General features: G+C 45.3%; 2 protein-coding genes across 3 annotated transcripts in view; both read right to left on the bottom strand.

Moving 5' to 3' along the window:
* LOC311319661 (copine-8-like) overlaps positions 1–13,047 on the bottom strand; it is a gene marked incomplete at both ends in the record, with an annotated part of 43,934 nt that extends 30,887 nt beyond the window's left edge. Inside the window, 4 exons of the mRNA XM_084451257.1 lie at positions 2,054–2,157; positions 2,972–3,018; positions 5,411–5,451; positions 12,956–13,047. Of these exons, the coding sequence (XP_084307383.1) occupies positions 2,054–2,157; positions 2,972–3,018; positions 5,411–5,451; positions 12,956–13,047 (284 nt within the window). The remainder of the gene's footprint in view (positions 1–2,053; positions 2,158–2,971; positions 3,019–5,410; positions 5,452–12,955) is intronic.
* Positions 13,048–14,833: 1,786 nt separating this feature from the next.
* kif21a (kinesin family member 21A) overlaps positions 14,834–24,731 on the bottom strand; it is a 48,341-nt gene continuing 38,443 nt past the window's right edge. Inside the window, exons 27-34 of one of the 2 annotated variants that reach the window (XM_084450780.1) lie at positions 23,854–23,958; positions 19,807–19,943; positions 18,803–18,977; positions 18,389–18,553; positions 17,920–18,037; positions 17,615–17,785; positions 17,035–17,234; positions 14,834–16,616 (exon numbers count right to left, since the gene is read on the bottom strand). In XM_084450780.1, coding sequence (XP_084306906.1) covers positions 16,529–16,616; positions 17,035–17,234; positions 17,615–17,785; positions 17,920–18,037; positions 18,389–18,553; positions 18,803–18,977; positions 19,807–19,943; positions 23,854–23,958 — 1,159 coding nt within the window. In that variant the 3' untranslated portion in view covers positions 14,834–16,528. Of the gene's footprint in view, positions 16,617–17,034; positions 17,235–17,614; positions 17,786–17,919; positions 18,038–18,388; positions 18,554–18,802; positions 18,978–19,806; positions 19,944–23,853; positions 23,971–24,731 lie in introns of both variants that reach the window. The other variant, XM_084450779.1, reaches the window with a different exon arrangement.

The following is a 24,731-nucleotide window of genomic DNA, read 5'->3' on the forward strand; positions in this document are numbered from 1 at the left end:
TGGTGGAGAGGAGGAGGTGGAGCTAGAGACTGGCTCATATAGGGACTGGGGGATATACAGTAAGATAACTGGACTCTCGGGGAAGGAGATATGGGTGGCTGAGCAGGATCCCTCACTGGCTGTCTGAAAGAGCAGGAGCAATGTGATGAGTGAGTGCTTGGTACATGTATGTGTGTGTGTTTGTGTGTGTGTGTGTATATGTGTGTGTGTGTGTGTGTGAGAGAGAGAGAAAGGGGGGCGGGGTGACATGTGAGTGAGTGCTTGGATATGTGTGGTTGTGTGTAAATGCATCCCTGCTTACGTGTGTGTGTGTGTGTGTGTGTGTGTGTGTGTGCACGTGGATTGGAGGCTGAGTGAGGGTCCTTGTTTGTGTGAGAAAGCTTCAGCAGTCAGCTCCTTGCCGAGAGTCGTTTGAGTGCCACATACGTGTGGTTGTCTAGAACACAGGCTGATTCTCACCCACTCACAACAAGCCCTGCAGGGAGTCAGCTCGGCTACAAACACACATGTACCATCAGCCTTGCTGGCGGCACATTGATTAACCAATCACTGTGCTATTGATTTCCTATGACTGTTGTATGTGTCTTATTTGTCCACTGCACAAAATAAGTTCTTCACTGAAAATAAAGTCAAATGAATTTAATTGAATCCTTCCTCCCCGACCCAAAAAACCCCTTTCTACCCCTCTCTAAAACCAAACATACCCGATTCTTTCTCCCCATTTTCCATCTGCAGCACCATCATCTCCAACTAGCCGAGGCAAAAATGTAACATACTGTATGGACATTCGCTCACACAAAGAGACACGTGTCCTCGCTCGCTGACTCACTCATTCACTCTCTGTGCTCGCTCACCTGTACTGTGCTAAAGCCAGCACAGTGACCTCTGCTCTAGCCTCCCTCAACCCCCAACACTAACACCAGGGGTCAGTGTTAACAGACCTCATATGGAACAGTTTGAACGTATCCATATTTCAGTCAGTAATACTCACAAATTCATTTGAACCATTTATTAAATGAGAATGGCAATGTACTGTATTTGTCTTGGCGCAGTGCTCTGCTCAAGGAAGAGGGGTACTTCCTGCATAAGGGTAGCATCATTTACACCAATAAAAGGCAGGTAGCTTTGAGTTCTCCGGGCAGACAAAACCAATCAATACAGCAAGCAATACAGCAATAGAGCAACAATACAGTACGACCAGTACAATACAGTACCAGGAGGAGCAAACTATTCAGCAAGGCAAAAGCATAGCAGCAATAACATGTAAAGTATGAATCAATGTGCCCATGTGGATGTGAGAATGAAAGTGCTTAAGTAGCTGTCGTGTTAGGTAACGGCCTATGAGATAGACGTACTGTAGCACAACCTGGCACACGGCCGCGTTGAGTTTAATGGCTTCACTCGCTTATCTCCTTTCGTGTGTTATCATGTACCTTGAGGACGAGGAGTGCGCGAAAACGCTACAAAAATGTCAAACTTTTGCTGCGCCGCACCTTTTTCCGGGCCAAATTGATATTTGATGTAATACATGTGTTGATGAATTATAGATTAGAGCAGCATTTGTGAAGCATGCACAATGACAGGGCTTTGTATAAGACCTCACCATTGTTAAACTGAAGAACAGCAGCTGCTCTAAATCTATTACGTTGAATATGACAAATGGAAGAAAAGATCTTAAGCTGATTATTAACATATATTACATTGAGCTGATTATTAACAATACCACATTAAAGCTGCCTGAGATAACTCATCACTTTGGCGGCCCCTCTGGTCGTGATAAAAATCGGCACTGCGTTTTAAGAACCACACTTCCCACAATTCCCCACTCACTCGCTGTAATGACAACAAACACAAACGTGCGTGGAGCAGGCATTCACTACTTCCTTGAACTGGATGAATGGCTTCAAATCAGGTAACTGATATCAGTCGTCTTTCGTTTATGTGTATAAATTACATTGAGCAACACACACACACACACACACACACACACACACACACACACACACACAGAGTCACACCCACTGAGGCTTTAACACAACTGATTATAACTTACAGGTCAAAGCGTAGATTCTGTCTCTCTTCAAAGAAGTAGTCCAAGATGAATTTGCGGACAAAGTCTGGGTTCAGAGTGTTGTCTATGACCTCCGTCCGGCCAAACTAGGAAAGAGGGGGGGGTGCAATACTGGATTTTAATTGTAATTATGATAATTGAATTAATAAATGTAGGTCATGTGATATCATGTTGGTATAAGCAGCAGGGCTATCTTTGATATAGTTATAAAGTGTGTGAAACTAAATAATTGACACATTCTCATTGTTGTCACGTAGCTACAGTATGAACAGCAGTGGCTCCTCAATCACTGCAAGCAGTGCCACAGGATACACGCCTGCTTTTTCAGCAAAGGTCGTCAATTTGCTGGCAATCAGCATGACCTTTAAAAAATCAGTAGCCTACTGCACACTGCATGTGGTACACAGCTTGTAACTTCTCCTGAAATTCAACCTCTTAAAGGACAATGCTCGTTTTTGACAACCTGGACCTTATTTACGACATATTATAAGGCGTTTGACTCACGGAGATCACTTTGGTGTAGTTCGGAGGCATGTAGAAGAAATTTAAAATCCAGCGCGAGCCAGTATATCCATGTAATGGCTGTGGTCGAGGCACCGAGAATGCAGTTTCTAAAAATCTATTTTCGTCTGCTAAACGGTTGTTTTCATCAATCTGATTTTATGAATCGACAGTTGTGATTCCCCACAGCGAGGCCTTGTTGTGGTTTTCAAATACGTGGTCTTTAGCCTCTGTAATATGATCTTTAAACGCCTTTCCCCACTTGCTCCAGCACGGAATTGCTAATGAGTGAACATCTTGCTAACACTCTTGTTTCAGAAGTCACTGCTTCTTGCGGGGAGCAGCATGTCACTGAATCGATATTTGAAACATAGGAAGGCTTCGAGTCCTTGAACTCACCTCTCTCCATTCTCTGTTGGCAATTCCTTGGGTGTACAGCACACACACTGTCAGAAAGACGCAGGGAGAAAACAAAGGACAGATATTGTTAAACAGCAGTTGTTACCAGGAGGCAGAGAGTTCAGTTGAGAACATTTTCTCTTCAAGGCTACAACACTGCGAGGAAAACTCCCTAATTAAATGTCACCGTTACTCTGCCTGGCAGCATGATGGGATTTTGTCAGAGAGAGGGAGAAGAAAATGAGTTATCTAGCACTAGAGGGTGTACCCTGTAAAATGCCTTTATACTGACATTGAGTTAACTAGGACTAGAGGGTGTACCCTAGAAAAGGCCGTCATACTGACATTCAACCATTCATGTTTGAAGTGTGATAATCAGCCTGATCTTGCTGGAGCATATTTGGGCATATGGGGTGGAAAGCACACCATAATAAAACAGTTTAAAAAATAAAATAAAACTAAAGAATAGTAATCACTCTGTTGCGAATGCTTCAACGCTTGATTACATTAATCTAAAACAACAATACAAAAAATGTATTTTCCGAAGACATCATCAGTTTATGTAAACAATGTAAATATGTGGCATGATGAGACATGCTATCACTGGTATCTCAGACTTCCTTTTAGGTCGTAGCCCCTAGGTAGAATGTTTGATGGGGAGGGGGATTGCCCATTACTCTGCACAAACAGGACTGGGCCCTGTGTGTGTGTGTGTGTGTGTGTGTGTGTGTATAGAGAGTGTGCACCATCTGATGCTGTATGTTAACTGGACAGACTACTGGACCAATCACATCTGGCTAATCCAAGCAACTGATAATGACACAAACCCAGATGCTCACCTGTGTGCAAACAAAAATAAGGGCATCCGCGCACACACACACACACACACACACACACATACACACACACACATTCCACTTCAAATGCAAAGCCATCTTGGGTCCAGGTCAGAGCTCTCCTTTCATCCCATTCTACCTGACTGATTGGGATAATGAAGGCTGCAGTGGCCTCTGTCTAGCCTTGCTATAGCTTCGCACCCTAACGACTTCAGAAAGAGCCTCGGACGCAGGCCCGTTAGCTAGCTACCAAGTTGCCAAGCAGAGGTCCATCTGGCTGTTAGGGTTAGTGGTGTTTTGGCTGACTGGCAGTGTCAGTGGGTTTGTTGTTGTCGTGTACCCGAGTTTGTTGTTGTTGTGTACAGCAACTGTATGCTGTGCTGTGAGAGCGAGCTCAGCTGTGGGATTGCACGGGGCTCTTTTCATCCTCTGAAGAAACAGAGAGACACATATGGTCTCCATGCATTGTGACTGAGCACAATAGTCACACACTCACACACACACACTCACACACCTGCGAACACAAATTAGATGCAGTACATTCTCATTAGATGATCATGAAAATGAATGGTGTACAATACGATGTGTGTGTGTGTGTGTGTGTGTGTGTGTGTGTGTGTGTGTGTGTGTGTGTGTGTGTGTGTGTGTGTGTGTGTGTGTGTGTGTGGATACACGTGTGACAGAAACAAGCAAAGATGCAGACAGAAACAAGCAAACAAACCACACACAGACTTTTGAGAGTTGTCCAGCTTCATAGGCCCATGTGTGTGAGGATCCCCAAGGCCTCAGTGTATGTGTGTGTGTGTGTGTTTGTGTGTGTGTGTGTGTGTGCTTGTGCGTGTGTGTCTCTTGGCCCCTCTGGCCTTCTGAGACAGTCTAATGCCGTGTGACTGGGGCTAGTAGCGTCAGCAGGGCTGAGACATGGACACAGCACAAGTGCCTCCTTGCATAAACGTACGGCAGGCCATAATCTACTGATTCATGGGCGACACAAGAGACTGTGTGCGGGCGTGCGTGTTTGTGCATGTTGTGGCATCCTTCCGGGGCCCTTCGCTGCACGGCTGCAACAGGCACCCCAGGCGCCGTCATGCGTAAACCTCCACTTCAGCACCATGGGCCGCGCACTGCAAGTGAAACGTGTAGAGAGGCTACGACCCAGCGGACCATCCCCAGTCAGCACCATGGACAGCGTGGACAGGTGATCGACATGGTTTACCGACTGTTCATAGTTGCCCAGGCAACTAGCTGCGCTAGATTTACTACTAGTTACTTACTTAACGGACAGAGAGAGCCCTGGCAAAAGCCAATCGGCTAATGAGTCTCCACGCCACTAAAGGAGGGGGAACAGTCAGTCGTCTACGGACTCAGACCAGAAGCCGTAGCCCTGGTCATCCTCCACGCAGCTCTGCGGCGGGAGAACGGGAACCAGGCTAGCCCCGAAAATCATCTACTTTCTGTTTTGCCTTTTTCTTGAGTTTCCTTTTCAATAAATGCGCTAAGGTGCGTAAGAGCTCCACGTCTGGACATTGTTTTGCTCCAAGCCGACTTTCTTACCTGGGGAGAATATTGTACAATGGGTGTGACAGAGTGACAGCAGACTTACTTGGGTCAGATTTGGAAAATGTATCCCTGTCCAGTAGGTTTCTGAAAGGCAAGCAAACAGAGAAACAAATGGATTACGTTCAAACAGCAGAACACTATTGGCCTATTCATTAATTTATTAGTGCAGATGTTGATCTGGTGACAAGCTGAGCTTCCTGGTACGAAAAGGTAACATGTTATTTGGTGAGTCCCCCTGTAGATAGTTTTTGATGCTCAGCACGATATGAATAGATGTATCATATTATATATATTATAAAACAAAACAGTCTACTGAGCAACTTCATCAGTTGTTAAAATATTTTGAGAATCTATAGATCATCTTTGGGCCCTGTCCAAATAAAGTGTGTCCCTTACGTTTGTGTAATCTTCTAAGTGAGTATGAACAACAATGCCCTGTGAAATGAAGTGTCAAGAGTGCCTTATTCGTTTAAAAACCCAAATCTTTCTCTTTTAAAACACCCAGTGTAGTGACAAAAATCAAGATGCCATCAAATTTGCATGAGAGCTCAGTCTTGTTCACCGTTGCAAGAGACGCATAAATGCACTGAAGAGACCTGTTTTCAGCCAGATGCTCTGAGCCACTGAGGTAACTGCTGGTAACGAGCAGACAGAGACTAAATAGTGTATGAGTGCAAAACACTCAGGCACCAGGGACGGATGGAAGAATGGGAGGGGGTGGAGGCACACTCCCAGCAGGCTGCATCAGTGGTGGTAGCAGCAGGGTCCATCTGTGCGTGGTTCCTCTTGGCTAGCTACTGAACACCCGGAGTATAGCCACAACTGGGCGCCAAGTCTACGGCCGTGGTCTCACGGAGGCGGGCCCGTTCTTTTGGCGAGCTCCTGACCGCCTACAGACTGACTGACGCGCTGTTCGTTTCCATAACGTCTCCGTTAATTTTCTCAACAGCTGTTTGCCTGTTTTGTTGACGAGTTGCAATCTGTTTTGTATTGATACTCAGTGGCGTGCGTTCCCAACATGCAAACCATGCAAACCCCTGCTGGCCACAGATGGTACTAAGTAGCACACCATTTGAACATTAACTTTATAAAACTTTTTTTTTATGCAAGAAAATCTGCATCCTCTCAAATGAAGTAAAATTACACACATTTCATACACCACACATACAGTACCCTGTCTGCTCATTGACTTACTTAAGAATAAATCTGTTAACGCGTATTGACACATTCAGTAAACCGTAGCTAACTTCGCTAGCCAATAATGTAAGCAGGTAGCCTGCTAACCAGCCATATGAAGCAAACTTAATTCTAGAGGCACTCAATCAAAACAGCCAGCACCAACTTCTCAACTTTCCCCTCCATGTGTGCTTTCGTTACCTCCGCCCCAGCGACAGCGCAGGGCAAGAGGTAACGTTTTCGGTGGCGTGTGTGGGTGGGTGCGTTTGTGCATTTGTCTCTTAGCAGGATTACGATTTTCACGAAACTGAAGCATGGGAAGGATCCGCGGGCTGCCCAAACACAGCTGGCCATTAATCCTTTTATTTTATGAAGCAGGATTATTCAAAAACTTCCTGACTGATTTTTAAGAAACTTGGTGGAGGGGTGTAGCACGGGCCGATTTACAACCCCTTTAATTTGGGGTTGTAAGTTTGGAGCGGATCCGAATCACGGTGAGGATCCACAACCGGACTGGCCATTCACCTCCATTCATTTTTTGGACTATTATTACGCAAAAACTACCAAACTGATTTTTATTAAACTCAGTGAAGGGGTGTATCATGGGCCGCCTTGGAACCCATTAAATTTCAGAGCAAATCCGAATCACAGGCTGGATCCACAAATTAAAACAAAACTTAGAACAAAGCCAGCTCCCTGTGTGGGGGTGGTAGAGGTACAGGGTTTGGACTGGGGTGTGCGGGGGGAGAGCCCGGAGTGCACCGCACTGCCCCCCGTCGGCTGTGACCCGAGGGGGGCGCCACAGAGACAGCCAAATCCAGGCACCCATTCACCTCCAGTTATTTTTACCTCCGCCCCAGCGAATCACGAGGTGGGTCCACGAGCTGCCCGAACATGGCCATTCACCTCCATTCATTTTTTAGACTAGGATTACAGTATGCAAAAACTACCAGACTGCTTTTCATGAAACTCGGTAAAGGGATGTAGCATGAGCCAATTTAAAACTCATTCAATTTTGGCATGCACAGAGCCACAAAATGCATTCAGGGGCAGAGGTCTGTGCTCTCTGAGTACCATTTCTAGTTGTTGTTGCTATCCACACCCTGTCTTTGGGACATCTTGCCTCTTCTTTGTTGTGATTGGTTGTCTCTGAAAAAAGTGGTTAGATACACTTTTCCAAAAGTCCCAAACTATTTGCAACAAAAAAAGGAGGAGGCGGTTGTGTTTTATGCAGAGTGGCTGCCTTTTATCTCAGCCTAACACTGACATTCTACTGAGTCTGGGTGCGGCGCAATCAGAGTTGTTTTTGGTCCCTCTAGACAATGATTGTAATTCCACCGGACGCGCTGCAGCATGTTTTAGAAGTGGCCCAGACCCGGCTCTCCGCCCTGCTCTGGTAAAGATAGGCATCATATAGTAATGTAAAGTAAAGAAATGGGTAGTTAGGTCCCACCCTGGCGGAGTATTAATTATAATATTATCATAATTATTAAAATAATAATAATAATTACAGGACATACAGTAGTGAGAAGCGAAATGGCACACCACACACACACACACACACACACACACACACACACACACACACACACACACACACACACACACACACACACACACACACACACAGTTTTCAGGTGTCGCCGGTGGAAATTTTCCAGTGCATCTATGGCACAGAGACCTTCTTGCTGTGAGGCGACAGTACTAGGTACTGCGCCACCATGCCGCATGTGAGCAATTTTGGGGTTCAGTGTCTTGCTCAAGGACACTTTGGCACACTCCGGAAGCGGGGATCAAACCGGGGACCTTGCAGTCCCCAGCCGGCCGCCCTACCTACGTGCCGCCTCTCAAACAAAGAAAATGCTCGATCTTGAAACGCACCCGGTGAGCTATGAAGCCCCATGAAGGACGGAACAAAATCTGACCAGATCTGAAACCAGGTGCCGGAATCCGCTGCCGCAGCGGATGGAATCCTGGCGTAAGAGTTTAAGCAAACAGTCTTGTTCATACCCTGAACCGCTGCCAAATCAAAATTAAACACATAAACCTTTAGGGCTGTGTTGTCTGAGGGGGCAGGAGTCATTGGGTATCCATCCAGCAAAGGGCCAGCAGACACGGAAAGGGAGTGGATAACGCTTCTCGCCATCGTAGCGGGGTTGTGTGACAAGCAGAGAGAGACAGTGTCTTTAGGCGATTGATCGCTCGTGATGTATCTAGATCAGCCACCCAAGCTGTGCGGATCCCAATGTGCCCCAGATGGTACAATGCCATGCTTGGTTGGCTGTCAGAGCACGCCTACTAGCCCTCCGCTGGGCGAAGACCATGAATAAGTTATAATAAAGTGATAGAATTGGGGCTGGTCACATCGACTGTGCCGCAATAAAGACAACTCCAGAGGAGCGTGTAGGCATGACATTGCCATAGCCTAACCCGAGCTCTCGGGTGGAAAGAGAGGGGATAGAGGCAAAGGAAGGTAACGTGTGTGTGTGTGAGTGTGTGTGTGTGTGTGTGAGTGTGTGTATGCATGCGTGTGAGAGAGAGTGAGTGAGAGAAAAAGTGATTGCAAGAGGGAGTGAGTGTACTGTATGTGTGTGACTGTGTATAAGAGATATAGAAAGAGAGAGAAATTGAGTGTGTGTGTCTGTATGTGTGTGTGTGCGTGCGTGCGTGTGTGCGTGCGTGTCATAGCTAGACTCCAGCTGGTACTGGATGTGTGTATCTGTGGTCAGCTGCTTGCCTCTAATTGGCCATTCAGGGCAAACATCTTAAAACAGCCCTTTCCGCCACAGGCGGTCCAAGAACTTCAAGGTGGGCAGAGCAGAGTGCCTCCTCATTCATGAAACATTTATGCATACAGTTCCATCACAACATCAAAATTACATTTGAAATCCCACCAGTTACATCACAGTCACGCAGCACAGAAGACCTCTTCCCAAGGCATGCCAGGGCTTCAACTATATTAGTGTGTGTGTGGGGGGGGGCAGGCAATGCAGATAACACAAGCACGGACATATTCCAAAACGGGTGCATTAAATATGCTTGCTTTAGTGGGACTGAGAACAAAATAAAATGGCAAAGCAATTTGAGAGCTTTCTTATAACTTAAGGTCAAGGTTGAGGGCAATCACTTGCTCTCTTAAAGAAACCCACTCTACATTCAAAGGCCTATTGATAGCATGACCTGCTGCCACATGCGACTTCTACTGATGCGACGCCAACGTCTGATCTTTAGACCTTTGGTGAATCGAGCTGAGGCACGGGAAAACCCTCTAGCTCAGAGACCTTCGCGCTTTTGAAGCCTAGGCAGGTGAAGGACACCTAGCATATTAACAGTAATGACAGCACTTAATGACAGCTTTCATTAAAAAAACGATAGCTGGTGTGAAAATCCTTACTTAACTCCCGTTCCGTTCTTTCATGGGGCACCCCGGAGGCTCAATGGGTTGGGGCGCGTACCATATAAAGGCTAGTCCTTACCGCAGTGAGCGGCGTGGGTTTGAATCCAGCCCACGGCCTTTGCTGCATGTCTTCCCCCCTCTCTCTCTCCCAACTTTCTGGTCTGTCCTTGCACTGTCTATCCCAATGAAGCAGAAATGCCCTAAAAAATATCTTTAAAAAAAAAAAAATCCTCCCACTCTTTTGAATGCTGTCTTTCTGTAAGTCACAAGTTATGGTTTTGTCATACAGTTAGTTATAAAAGACGAATTGAATCGGTGACAGGCAGCGATGATTCATTCTACTGTACACAGCAGGACAACACTCTGGGGAAGGCCTCCTGATTCGCTCCATCAGGGTCAATCGAGTGGCTCTGAAATAGACTTGAAGAGCAGCGGAAGATCAATCAACCATGGTGCAGGACAGAGGAGGAGAGGCTTTAGACATCTCTGAAGTCTCACCCGTCCTCAACGACAGGGAGGCGGCCTTTGTTAAGGAAAATGAAAGCTAGTCGATATAAACAACCGGAGCATTCCCTCTCTAGCTAGTGTGACTCTCCCTCTGAGGGAAACACAGAAGTGCGAGTCAGTGGTGTGTACCACCAGTCGATGGTTTGCATTTTGCACACAGAAAACTGTTGTTTTAGGCAACTTTCACATTTCAAATATTACAGACACAGCTATCAGGTTTAAACGTGGTAGTTTAAATGTGACAACATTCAACAAGGCTTTGTCTACAGTACAGGCGCTTCTAATAAACTGACTGTCCTCATATAACAGGTGATGGATAGAGAAAGGGGGGGGAGGGTCATCGTAGATGTGAAAGTGATGGAGACGGATGTCCTCAGTCTCCAGTAACAAGTTAAAGTCACAGAGCCGGCGGTGCCTTAATTAGACCAAATGGGTTCCTTCAAAACCTCATTAACGTGGTCGCTCGCCATGACCCACCTGGAATCGCCCCCGTGCCTCCGCACGGGCTGGCTCACCGTTACCCTGGAAACCGCCGCCCAGCGGGACGATGCATAGCCAGCAATCTGATGGTGGATCTGCGATGGTCTAGTCTGTCCCATTTAACCCCCTTTGGCCTCTGACACTCTGATAATATATCAGTCTCCTACTGCTCTACTGGATCATGGAGTGTTAGCCGCTCTGTGAACAAACGCTAGCGTTAACACTCTCTCCACAATCAGGCTGGCAGAGGCATGAAAAACGCACTGTTGAGCTACAGTATGCACATGGAAAGTGGAAATGGACCTTGGAACCCAAATCTACAGGAGCACCATATGTTCTTCATTCCACAAAAAAGGCCTACCGTCTTAGAGTAATGGAGAATTACTGTACACCTTATCATGCAGAGATTTAATGTACTACTAACAATAATCATGGTACTGTAGCAGATGTTACTAATATCCTATAGTAGGTTACACGTTGTTTGGTTCTCATAGTGCAAATCACTAATAGTATGATACAATGTCTTGAAGCTCTGCGGTATAATAATAATAAGAATGATACACCCTATGATGGACCTCCTTGCTGTGAGGCGACGGTGTAAGTCACCATGCCATCCTTTTTTAATTCTTTTTTTTATATATGGCTTCCACTTCACCTTTTTCAAAGAATGTGAATGATTGATCCACAGTATGATCGATCCACAGTGACATATTGACCTGGGTCTTGACAGGTTGGTATCAGATGTCCATACAACCTTGTCACAACAACAAGCCGGGTCCCCCTTTCTGGCTCTTGTGTAGCTGACGGTTGGCCCTGAAACAGCCTATCAGCCCCATGCGCATCAGAGAGATTACAGTACAGTGGCAGAGATAAGAGGAGGCTTCTCGAGACACTCTCTGGTCAGAAATGTTCAACTTTCAAAGAACAAATTTGTTTTTGATCTCACAGACCTCAAAGCCTGCAGCGCTCCACAGCCTACGGTATTTAGGAAGCCAGTGAAATTCAGTATGTATTATTGAGAGTCTGTGATCAAGATAGCCACTCATCAATCATAGAGAGATGTGGGGAGCTTTGCTGTAGCAGCAGATTGGAGATAATGTTAGAGATACTGTATGTTCACACTGATACAGTATTGGGTTTGAGATCCTTCAGCTCTTCCTCTTGATTACATAACCAATGGTTCTAGTGACAGTTTGGGTTTATTGACTTTTTTTTTTTTTTTTAAGGACTCAATTTCCATGTTTTAAAAAAATAAAAAAATAAAATAACACATTGTATCTTGAAAGCCTAATGTTTCTGAAATGAATATCATTGTTCTTGTACAATTTGATCTAGCTATTATTTATATGTATCCTAATAATAATCACAGGAAGTTTGTGCTATAGCCTAAGGCTACTGGAAGCAAATATATCACATTAAATTGATAGAAGAATTACAAAAAGCATATCCTGTATGCCCTAACTAGGATTTGTTGAGTAGTAAGAGCAAATGTTCATTTTCTCTTGAGACCGTGTGACCAGCAGCATCACTTCTCTGGTGAAAACTAGTTGTATCTGACTGGAAGTCGCATCTCACCGAGACGCAGCATCCATAAATTAGCCTACCTTTGCTTCTGTTTCAAAATCGTAAATAGGAGAGCATGAATGTTATTTTATCTATCAAAAGAATTCCCACTCCAGGCTACAAGGTAAAAACAACAACAACAACTTTAATTGGGCTTACTCGAGAAGATGTTGTGGTAGGCTACACTTTCTTCATGATCTTCATGTTTGTGAATGAAATAGGGCAGTGTAAAGTGCGCAAGAGACATATAGCCTACAATTTAAAGCTAAGCTGCCTGAGGGACATAAGACTACGCATAACTTATTTGTATGCAGCTTAAACAAACCAAACTGTGAATGAACACCATCGTCTCCACAGAGATGCAATTCTTCAAATGACGGTTAAAACATGCCCACCGCACTGGTATAGCATGCCTATTTTAGAGTGAGAGAAATTAGCAAATGTTTCTCAGAGTCTTCTACTCACCTACACGACACTGCGAGCTCAACTTTGGTAGCAGGGATAGCTGCAGTAAACGGGTCGAAGTCTCCAAAACACGCCATCATAAAGCTACTCATAGTCGACATACTGTAGGCCTATTCCTTTATCCGGTGCTTCCTCGGTGGCATGGGGAAACAATGAACCGTTCACAGCTGAGGTCGGGGTCGTAGTCGCATGAGGCTCGGATGGGAGAAGAATGTCCGCTACCACAGCGGCGCAGCACGCGTCGTGTGTGCGCCCGACCGGTGAGATTCCTCTTCTGGAACGCATGGGATTCTGTGGCAGCGGGGAGGACGGAGCATGAGAGGGGGTAGCCTACAACTGGGACAGGCCTACCTACGATGAGTTTGTATTATTATGATTTTATTACAAGTCAAGAAGAAGATATAATATTATGCTATTGCCTCGAAAAGTCAACTTTTGTAGCCTATTTATCCGAAGATAAACATTTTAAACCATAAACATTCTTGGCTACACAGGCTATTCGATGAATGAATAACAATCATGCAGGCTATTCTAAGTTGGTGAAGAACCTGATGGCCTAGAATACTATGCTTGATACAATAATAATAGCCTATGTTTGAACCAAATTAGTTAGGACCTTGGTGACACGCATAGACCACCTGGTCCTGACAGGGGTCAGTTGTTAAAGCTCTTCACTATGGAAGGCTTCAGAGCATTGAGTGCATAGACTGGTTTCATCTCAGGTTGTAATGCACGTCAGTTCACTTTGTTATCGGCTCGCTTGGGTTTTGACAGCGGAAAAAAGTGATACCGACAGATGCACCAAAGCCGAGAGAGGACCTGTGCAAATCGCTCAATTAATAAGTGACTGGTTTTTCTACCAGGCGCGGCCCGGTGAGCTATAATAAGAACACTTAAGTCAAATTTGATTAGTTTTCGGTTAGAATGAGCGTTTCATCAGTGGGCCTAAGAGCTGATTAATTTGGAACAACTCTGAATCCTGCAGAGCCACCTCGCAGTGTTGCACACCAGCAGGCTAGTTAACATGACAATATTCTCGAGGATAACACCAAAGCTTCGCAAATAGTTAGCCTATGTCCAAAGAGGGCATGGTAAAGTGTTAGTTGTAATATTGTTTTCAATGCGTGTACACGTGTGTTTGGGTGTGTGCGCGTGCGTGCGTGTTGTAATGACCACTGCTTGTATCTATACATGATGACGTCACATTTTAATTTGTTAGCGTCAGATCAAGACCAAGACAAATGTTGCACACGCTGTTGCTTTTTTTGTGTGCTTACATAAACACCGTTTTGCTGTTATCGAGATGTATTGTCTCAATCAAACTGCATTTGAATTGTTTTCAACCGATGTTTACCTTAAACCGACTCTCCAGAGATCACGGAGTGTGTGTGCGTGTGCGCGCGCACTGACAGAAAAAACACAACCTGACAAGCGCACACAGTTAGCCTGGCACAGTCGTTTTCTTTGACACTTCTACACTTCATTTTAAAACTAAATTATCTTGTCAATGTGCTCCCTCCTTCTGAGTGGTCCGTGTCCCCCTGTCTGTCGTGTCCAGCCATTTCTGTACACCAATTCTAGAATATATTAGCCTACTGCCATCTTGTGGAACTTTGGAGATAACAAACCAGGGACCGCAAAGCTCAAATACTTCTCTTGATTTGTTTATCTATTTATTTAGGTCTATTTATTTATTTAACTTCCCTGTCATTTGAGGAATGAGTGATCTAACACAATTTGAAAACTATATGCAGTGTCTTGTTTGAACAGGCCGTCCGAATCTTTTGCCGATTGTTTCTAAGGGAGGACTGAAATAATTGAAACTCTCTGAAAATCGATCCAGGTAATGTATCACATAGGTTTGTTTTTGACAGATGACATTTATTTCACCAGGCATCTGACATTCAAATCACTACAGAGTCAGCCATTTTGGACCACCCCTGCTACAACTCCAGAGGGGAACGCCCAGGACTTGAATACGTACAGCTTTAACAATCAGACCACTTTCTGCTGACTCCATGAGAAAGGCTTCTTTCAAAAAGCGTTACAGTGTTTGTATAGCCAGTATAGCCACCCATCACCCAATTCTGGGCAATTAGTTCCCTTGTGAATTGAGTCTAGGTAGACCTTAAACTAACATTCAGTTGATTTAGATAGTGTTCCTTCACATATGGCCATTACAGTACGTAGTAATTAAAAAGCGCTTCTGCAACATTCACTAGAACAGGACAACCAGTCTTGATATATAATTGTGGCCCACAATCATCACAAATAGGCCAGCTGAAATGTTAAACCAACCCGAAGCGAAGCCACCATCCACAGGTGTTTTCAGGAACCTGGTTTTGGAGAGCTATCTGCATCTATATGGTCAGGCTGACAGTACAGGCACAGGTCAATGGCCCCTCCCCTTACACATTACATTTATATACAGTATGTCATCACCAGGTGGATATGACCTGGAGTCCAACACAAAAGCCCTCTAAGGGTCAAAGGTGAGCAAACAACTTAGCAGCATGGCGCGTTAAGTTCATAATGCAATAGAGAGGGACTAGTAGGGATTTGAATTGTTAACAGCAAACAAGTGAAGAATAACACATAGCTACACATATATCATTACACATGAACAGACAGTGAGTAGTTTGTCCTCAAAGAGCCACCATACTGTATCTGCTCAGAGGCGGTCTATGAGGTTAAAAAGAGCAGAGAAGGCTATTGTTTGTTTGTATGTTAGTGAGAGCGAGAGTGTTAGGCTAGTGTATCCTATTCACGAGTACAGTACAGTACATCGACTAGAGTTTCACGATTTGGTCACAGATCTAAGTGGTTGCTGAAGCGGGAAAAAAAAAAACTAGAGATTTAAGGGGAGCACGGTGATTTGTCAGTTCACATAAAGCCATGTTGATTTCAGTAGGACAGAGCAGGGATGTTCATTTCTACCATCCGGGTCCCGTCTGTGTTGGAGTACCGGGTCATGGAGGCCAGCTACACAACACCAGTACCGGCATCCTGCCCTGTCTTCCATCCTCCTCCTCTATGAACAGCTCCCACTCTCCTAGCTCCCCCAAGCCCAAAACACTGGAGTCCTGCCCCCAGGTGTGTGTGTGCATGTGTGTGCGTGTACAGTATGTATTCAATACTTAATGAGCTGAGATGGGAAGATGCCCTTCAAATCTGTGTATGTGTGTGTGTCACTCTGTGTGTCACCCAGCTTGGTTAAGCACATCATGAGCACAGACCCTTATAACCTTGCTTGTGTGGGTTCAGTTCGAGACATGAGCCAAGATGCAGAAGCTGTCCACCAAGGCAAAAAGAGAGGGTTTATTCTGCCAAGAGTCATCAGTATCTCCACACAGGTAGGTCTCCCTCCCAGGACAGGACCTTGGGTCTGGAGAGAGACTATTTCTGAGATGGCATTCCTTTCGCCATTCCTTGGGGGCTCAGTTGTCATTGTTACATAGGGACAAGTCGGGGGGGGGGGGGGGGGGGGGCGGAATTCCAAAGTTAGGGGTCAAAGTGCAAGAAGGCAGCGTCGCTGGTGTCCGTTCAGGGGTACACCAGGAAGTGGCGCCGTGTTCAGTTGCTGGCAACCTCGTCAGCGTTGTCCGTGTCTAAGGTGCTGTCCAGGCCACCACGGGCACGCCAGATCTTCACCGTCCGATCACTGTCAATGGAAACATCAGATCTAGATTACTGCCTGTAGTCTGGATGTTACAAAAAAACAACGACGACAACAAAACATTTCTCCATGTGTACAGTATGTGTGTGATCGTTGGTATGAGATTAAGAGGGAACACTTCACTTTGACAAGACATTGTGGATGTGTGTGTGTGTGTGTGTGTGTGTGTGTGTGTGCTGTTTTATCACACTGCCCTGGTAATGGTGTGGCTGCTCATGGTGGATATGAAGTAGGAGGTGGGAGTGTGTGATTGTGTGTTTATGTACTGTATGTGTGCGAATACACCTGTGTGTGTGTGTGTGTGTGTGTATCTGTGTGTGTGTGCGTACGTACAGAACATGTGCACGTCTGTGTGTGTGTGTGTGCGCGCGCGCCTGCGTGTTCTCATCACTCCGTGACTCACTCGGACGCAGTAAACAGGTGGCTGCTGTTGGTGGAGATGGCGTTGATGGGGCTCTCGTGGCCCTTCACTTCCCCCAGGGTCCCCAGAGTGTCTGTGTGCCACAGCTTCAGAACGCCGCCCCTGCAGCCACTCAGCAGGGCGGGGGAGCCGGGCACCACGCCCAGGGCACACACCCAGTCACGGTGGGCGTTGGGCACCTGCTGTTGGGGACAGCACACATAATGTTTACTGTAGACTGAAAAGATGAAATGGCTACTTTCTACAGGCTTTCTTTCTTTCTTTCTTTCTTTCTTTCTTTCTTTCTTTCTTTCTTTCTTTCTTTCTTTCTTTCTTTCTTACATTTTCTTTCTTTCTCTTTCTTTCATTCTTTCTTTCATTCTTTCTTTCTTTCTTTCTTTCTTTCATTTTCTTTCTTTCTTTCTTTCTTTTTTTCTTTCTTTCTTTCTTTCTTTCTTTCTTTCTTTCTTTCTTTCTTTCTTTCTTTCTTTCTTTCTTTCTTTCTTTCTTCCACTTCTTATCCTTCCTTCTTTCTCTGTCCCTCCCCCTCTCCCTCCACCCCCCTCTCTCCTCTCCCCCTCACCTGCAGTAGGTCTTTGCGTGTCAGGTCCCACTTCTTGATGCCGTTGTCTCTGGAACCGCTGAAGAGGGTGTCGCCCTGCACCGCCAGGGACTCGATGCCGTCGTAGTGGGGGGGCTCAAAGTTGTGTGTGGGGCCGATGCTCCCCAGGGCTCCTTCTGTCACGTCAAACATCTACCAGAGTCCAGAAAAGAAGGGATTTACTTATCGCTCCTTTATAAGCCACACGCATACTGTAATCCATATACAGGTCTTAACTAAAAACAATATACACAGAGACTGGCAGGTGGACACACACACACACACACCTTGATGTAGTGGTCCTTGGATCCGGTAATGACCAGGTCTTGACCGCTCCCTGTCTGGTCCACGGTCAGACACATGACAGGGCCAAGATGACCTATGAGTTTTCCCGTGGATACAAACCTGATAAAGAGGGACAAAGGTACTGTACCATCAACCACTGTATCAAATCAAATCAAACTTTATTTGTATAGCGCATTTCATACAGAGGCAATACAATGCGCTTTACAGAGAGCAATGGGTGGATGGACATAGGTCCCACCCCTACATTTTCCAGAGGGAAGCAAAAAAAAACAGTTCACCCAAGGGCTGAAAAAGTGAGCTGTAAAATTATTTTGTAAATATCTATAACTATCTGTCAGCGGTTGTTGAGTGTTACAGTCCTTTAAATTAACTACAGCCAGGGTAAATGGGAAATTATATCTTTTGAGCAAACAAGCCCTTTAAATTCTTCAAAATGTCCGCCGTTCGTACCTTTTCAGGTCCCAGACTCTGACAGAGTTTCCGGCGGCAGCGTACAGGACCGAGCCGCTGGGGTTGAGGGCAATCTGGTTGATCTGGTTCTCCCCCACAGGGATGGTGACCGTGCGGTTGGTGCTGGACGCACAGGCGTCCCCGACGGTCACCAGACCAGACGAGCTGACACATCGAGACGGAAACTTCAAATACTGTCCATTTGTTAGCCTCACTGAAGGTGGGCAGAGGTAACGGGTAACGTTCAGTCATTTTAAACAACGGCGCAACGTTGGCTTATGAGAGCCTTACGGTTCGGTTGTGTTCTACATACTCAACACAATCATTCAGATGCGTAGCACATCAAATCACTCGAATTCAAAATAGATCATTTTTCTACAGAACCCGCAGAAAACGCGGGGCTGGGATACTCACGAGAGGGTGCGGATGCACTTGGCAGAGTCGCGGATGTCCCACACCTTGATGTAGTACGTGGAGACGGTGTAGACCAAGCTGGAGCTGTAACGGACCGACACCACGTTGTTGGGGTGGCCCGCCAGGGACATGATCTCCTGGCCCGTCACCAGGTTCCACACCTTACACGTCCGGTCTGAGAGGGACAAGGCGCAAGTTCACAACACTGCCGTGTACTCAACCACAGAGGGATCGTTTCAGTAATCGAGCACAAATATGGAACATTTCGTGTGTACAGTAGTTGTAGCACAATGTGCATGGTGTTAAAGTTTGTGCTGCTGCTAAATCTTGCAGCGTATCAGCTTGCTGACATTATGTCAGTGTCATTACCAAGCATGCAGTAGCTACTATTAGTGAATGACAAGTCTAGACTCCACTCACAAGTTCCATCATCATCTAATTCCAAATGTCAGGGCTGTAACATTATACTACACAACCGTCACACAATCTCAGTGAGATCCAGGTCTGTAGTCTGACTCAATGGATGTAGGTTTTGGGGAAAAGCCAAGTCATTCGTTTATTACTGCCCAATCAGTAGCGACGGACCTGATTCCCGACCAGATTCAATCCAGACTACATGAAACAACAACTACCTAGCAACCGCTCCGCTCAAGACGGTTGTGATTGGTTTAAAGCAATTTCCCCCTATCCCCGAAGGGTAATGAGTCCAGCAAGACCTTTCTCCAGCGCTGTCTGTACGAGACTAGGCTGCGTGTAATTTGTCAGTGATTGGGAGTAGCTGAGTCTAGTTAGAGTGATAGAATGAAGGAATGGAGGAAGGAAGGAAGGAAGGAAGGAAGGAAGGAAGGAAGGAAGGAAGGAAGGAAGGAAGGAAGGAAGGAAGGAAGGAAGGAAGGAAGGAAGGGAGCGAGAGAGGGAGGGAGGGAGGGAGGGAGGGAGGGAGGGAAGGAGGACATTGAAAAGGAAGTTAGAAAGGTAGGAAGTGAGGACCAGTGAAGTCTGACCTTTGGAGCCAGTGAACAGAAGGTCGTCGGTGCAGTCCACACACAGCACAGCTTTGTTGTGACCCTCCGCCACGTGGACACACTGCAGCGTAGATGACCGGCTGCTCTTGGAGGACGGAACAGGGTTGATGACACCTCTGGGGGGAGGAAAGCATGGACACACACACACACAGGCATGCGCGCACAGACGCACACACACAGACACACACACAAATACTGTATATTGGTATGTAGGGCTGAGAAATAAAACATACAGCAATACTGTACATCTTAGGTTGAGATCACACCAGAAAGTCCAAACCAAGGACCAGACCAAATGAGTGAAGTTGCAACATTGTTGCAGTTTTTTTTGGTGTGGTTCGCGTTCACACGGTCATTTGTGTAATCGAACCAACACATGTAAACAAATGTCAAGCGGTCATACAGGTTGCTCATCTATTGGCTATAAAAATTCAGAGGTAAAATCTATCATTAACCGCATGTAATTAGAGCAATCACTGTTACAATTTGCCATACTGGCGCTACTTGTGATTATTTGGTGCTTTGGCCAAATAACAACGGCGACCCAATATGAGCATGACCGAATCTGGACGCGTGTAAACAATGAAGGCGCTCTGCTTTTTTCAGGAGTCGTAGGAGTTGGTACAGCAGAATACGGGCCCTGATGGATGCCGACGAGACCTTCTCTGTGTACCTATCACACAGGAGACGTGCTCTTTGTTTTGCTCCTACGGATAGTCCAATGCACGTTCACACCAAAAGTGAAACGAAGAATGGTCCCTTTTGAAGCGTTTTTAGGTGGACCATGGTTCGGTTGTTTGATCCGGGGACCGAGTTCGAATACGCATTCACACCTCTCCAAACGAAGCGGAGCAAACTTTTTTGCAGAATTTTGGAGCAGATCTGATTCACGGGGCGGGTCCACGAGCCGTTTCTTGGTTTGTTTGTTTGTTTATTAACAGGATAATGCAAAAATTATTAAAATGATTTTCATGAAACTTGGTGGAGGGGTGTAGCCTGGGCCAACTTGGCGCTCATTAAACTGGAGTGGATCCGAATCACGGTGCGGGTCCATGAGCCGCCCAAAACACAGCTGGACCATTCATTTTTTGGACTAGGATTACGCAAAAACGAGTCTTTCTCTAAGCTCAAATATTAGGTTGAATCACTGTGCTCCGCATACTACATAATAGAGTCTGTGCCACTTCGCCGCCCAAGATGGTATTCTGAGGGCGTATCGACGGTTCAAAATTGAAAGAGTGACGGGTCATAGCAGCAAATGAGAGACGCTAGCCCAGGTTAGATGGGCGGGGCATATATATGGGTGGGAACGCCTGATCACGAAAGTCGTTACTGATTGGTGCCGCAGGGATTCCTGCGAAACCAATGAATTGCCAATTGAGCAGCAGATTTTTGCATGAAGTGTCCCAGACCCATAGAGAAATCTGTAGCATGCAGTAACGTAGTTAGCATAGCTTATGTTAGCGTATGCTTATGTGTATCAGACCTCTCATGGGTCTGGCGCTGAGACTACGCAAAAAGTACCAGACCGCTTTTCATGAAACTGGGTGGAGGGGTGTAGCATGGGCCAATTTTGAACCCATTCAATTCTGGCACACACAGAGCCACGAAATGCATTCAGGGGCGGAGGTCTGTGCTCTCTGACCACCATTTCTAATGATTACCTCTAGGGAGCAGGTGATGGAGTTGTATTTTCAGCTGTATTTTTAAATTTTGAGTAAATGATATAGAGTAACGCAATGTATTCCAATACTGTATGTATTGTGATACAATTGTATCGTGACCCATGTATCGTGAGATCCTTGCAAATACCCAGCCCTATTGGTGTTTGGGCATTAGTGTGAAGGTGACAAACACATTTAAACATATTTAAACACTTCAAAAACAAATTAAATTATATAAACACATCAAAAACAAATTAAACAGTAAGATCTATAAAGATAGCTTCAGGAAGTACAGCAGATCCAGCATGCATCTCCAAAACACCATCCCAAGCACACATGCTGCATACAGCCCAGCACATACAACCCATTCGGCCGATAAGCACCATGCGGTGAATCCCAAATGAAAAACACAAAGACCACAACATGTTACATAATGTCCAACGAGGACAATGGACAGAAGGATAACAACTGGACCGAACAGAGAGCAGTTAGTGACAGACCTGGAGGAAAGACCAGCAGGAAAGACCAGCTGTGTTGCTGGAGCAGATGAGCCATTCTCACCCAGCCTACCACACATGGACGCACTTACTGACACAGAGGTCGACACTCAGTGGTCTAGTTCGAAAACAGATCAGAAGGGGGCTCCTCAGAATCAACTGAAGCAAAGGCACGTATATCTATAATAGATTGACACTACCTCCCAGTCTATTAGTGAATGGTGTCTACTATGGCCGATACTTTGATGTTAACAGTGTTACAGATATTGTAGCCTTTATTTAGAGTAAGAGTACCCATGTGACTATTAAACTTCCGGTGCTTCTTGACTTACAGTACTATTACTAAACATGTGCTCAAAATTGGCTATATTTTGATGTACAACAATTATCATTACACATTAATCACGCCACTTTACTATAAATAATATACTGTACATTGGACCACATTAAGTAAATGCTAATGCTTACAACTTTACAATTACTGTATTTATCATTTATAACAGCACATGCCATCAGTTAAACACTATCATAATGCTGTAAGTGTAACCTGACTAGAAGAGCTATTGTGTAGTCCTGACTGAGTCTTACTCCTGCCTGGTCCTAGTTCTAGTGTCAGTCAGCTGTTCTCCTTACTTATCCTGCGGTACGCCTGCACTGTCCAGAAACCCTGACAGACGGATAAATACGTTGGCTTGGCTGCAACGGTAGACAGTGGGGGGCAGCTCAGCGTCTGGCTTCACAGTACACAGAGCAATGGTGGCATGGGTACTGTATGCAGAGAGGGGGGTATTGGACACACACGCACACACACACAGAGACAAATACCCAAACAGTCAGGGAACCGCATCAACTCTGTCATGGTTGGGCACTGACTATCTGGTATTTATGGTACTGTACTAGACCCATTTGAGGGACTCAAAGCTGGTTCACTTTGGTGGAACAAGACTGAGTTCTGCAGGCTCATCACATGTGGTTCTGATTTAGCTTAGAGAGATCAGTTCACTCAGGGTTTATCAAAAAGGAAACAGCTTTCATCCACATTCCTTCCCCTGCGGCTCCCAAGACATTCACTTCAGGTTTTGCTGAAAAGTAGGTTAGCGCTGTCATCAATATATAATATTTATATATTGTAGCCAAATTTGCAGAGGGTTTAAGAGTCTGAGATGCAAGTTGAACACTGAATCTACCTCCTGAGTACTAGGGATTCTATGCTAATGCAGTTATGCTAATGAAAAAGCTCCTTCCTGAAACAATATTATCATTAAAGTTGCTACATTGAAATGTGCTACAATTCTAACCTCAACTAATTCAGCTGACAGTGCTCACAAGCCAAAAAGTGTCCCCTGACCTAAATTCACAAGCACACGGCTTCTCTACCAACCTTGTAGACCAAAATACATTTTCAAATGGTTATCATCGGATATCAATTCACACACCTAGTCTCCCCTCCTAGACACGTGTGCAGGAGAGTCTGTGTTTGTGTATGACGAGTCCATAGGGAAAATGGCTGCCTATCGGTTTCAGCTTTTGAAATATCAAAACTACGGATTACAAGGCAGAACAGGGTAAGAAAATAATTTGGATTGTTGATTCTGAACACATTTTCAGATTGGATGAAAAGTGTGAGGTTAGAAAGCACCATGTAGCATCTTTAAGTCTCATTCAGGAAGGATATATTGGTCGAAATATACAATATCGGTTGTAATTCAGTGTAAAACTTGACAAGGCGAAGGTCATCACACCAAGACAAAAGTTGATTTAGTTTGAAACCACATGCTTTTATGAGGCAGAAAAATCTGGGGGAGGGAGCGATATCATTTGCATAAAACTGCGGTTTGGGCCACCAAGAGGGTGCTAGCTCTTACTGTTTGATCTCCTTGACTTTAGCCGCCCCATGTGCCTTGTCATAGGTCTTCCTGCGAGAGAGCGGAGAAGGTTCCGGAACTCGCTTTTCCACCCCTGAGGGAGGTCTGGCACCGGAACTGATATTCAGTTTTGGGGGTTCATTAGCGAGAAACACAACACAAAGACACAACAAGCAACACAACACAGGGATGTGAAAGAAAAATTAAATCAATACAGTATGAGGTGGTGAGCACGCAGTACACACATGCACACTGTTACCTGACATTTAGTCTCCAAAATGGCGTTCTTGTTCACCAAGGTCTATTGAAGATACTGTGTAGCTAGCTTTGGCTAGCACTACACAAAATTGGTCCCCTGCACCACAACTTGCTTATTCAAGTCAAAATAACATAAACGTTCAACCATGTCTTTTTCTAAAAGCACTTAGGTCTAGAGTTAGAATATCTGGTCTTTCTCAAGCTGTAAAGCCATTACATGACTAGTATTTTAGCTGTTGTTAATGTTAAAAGATGCATCTATTACTGTGAATGGAAGTGAAATACAGTACTGCAGAAAAAGCAGAATAGGATATCTGTCAAGATATAAAAGACTTTCATGGCCCATGATGGGGCTTTATGTGGATTTTAGGCCTGCCTCAGCTTTGAGCTTGTGACATTAAAACTGCATTATTGTATAAAGCCATGAATACAATTTGAATTAAAAGCTTGAGGGTAGTTATTACTTCATGCTTTAAAAAAAATACATATCAATGGGTTCTACTGTCTTTTCTAGCCTGGGGATGGAAAGACTTGCAATCCAAGGGGGCTTATCATTGACAATGTCAGGCAAAGTCAGGCAAACTGAGGAACAGAGAGGCTACGGCAGCGATATTGACATG

This window comes from Borostomias antarcticus, assembly GCF_949987555.1.
Source record: "Borostomias antarcticus genome assembly, chromosome: 16".
NCBI classification, from domain to species: Eukaryota; Metazoa; Chordata; class Actinopteri; order Stomiiformes; family Stomiidae; genus Borostomias; species Borostomias antarcticus.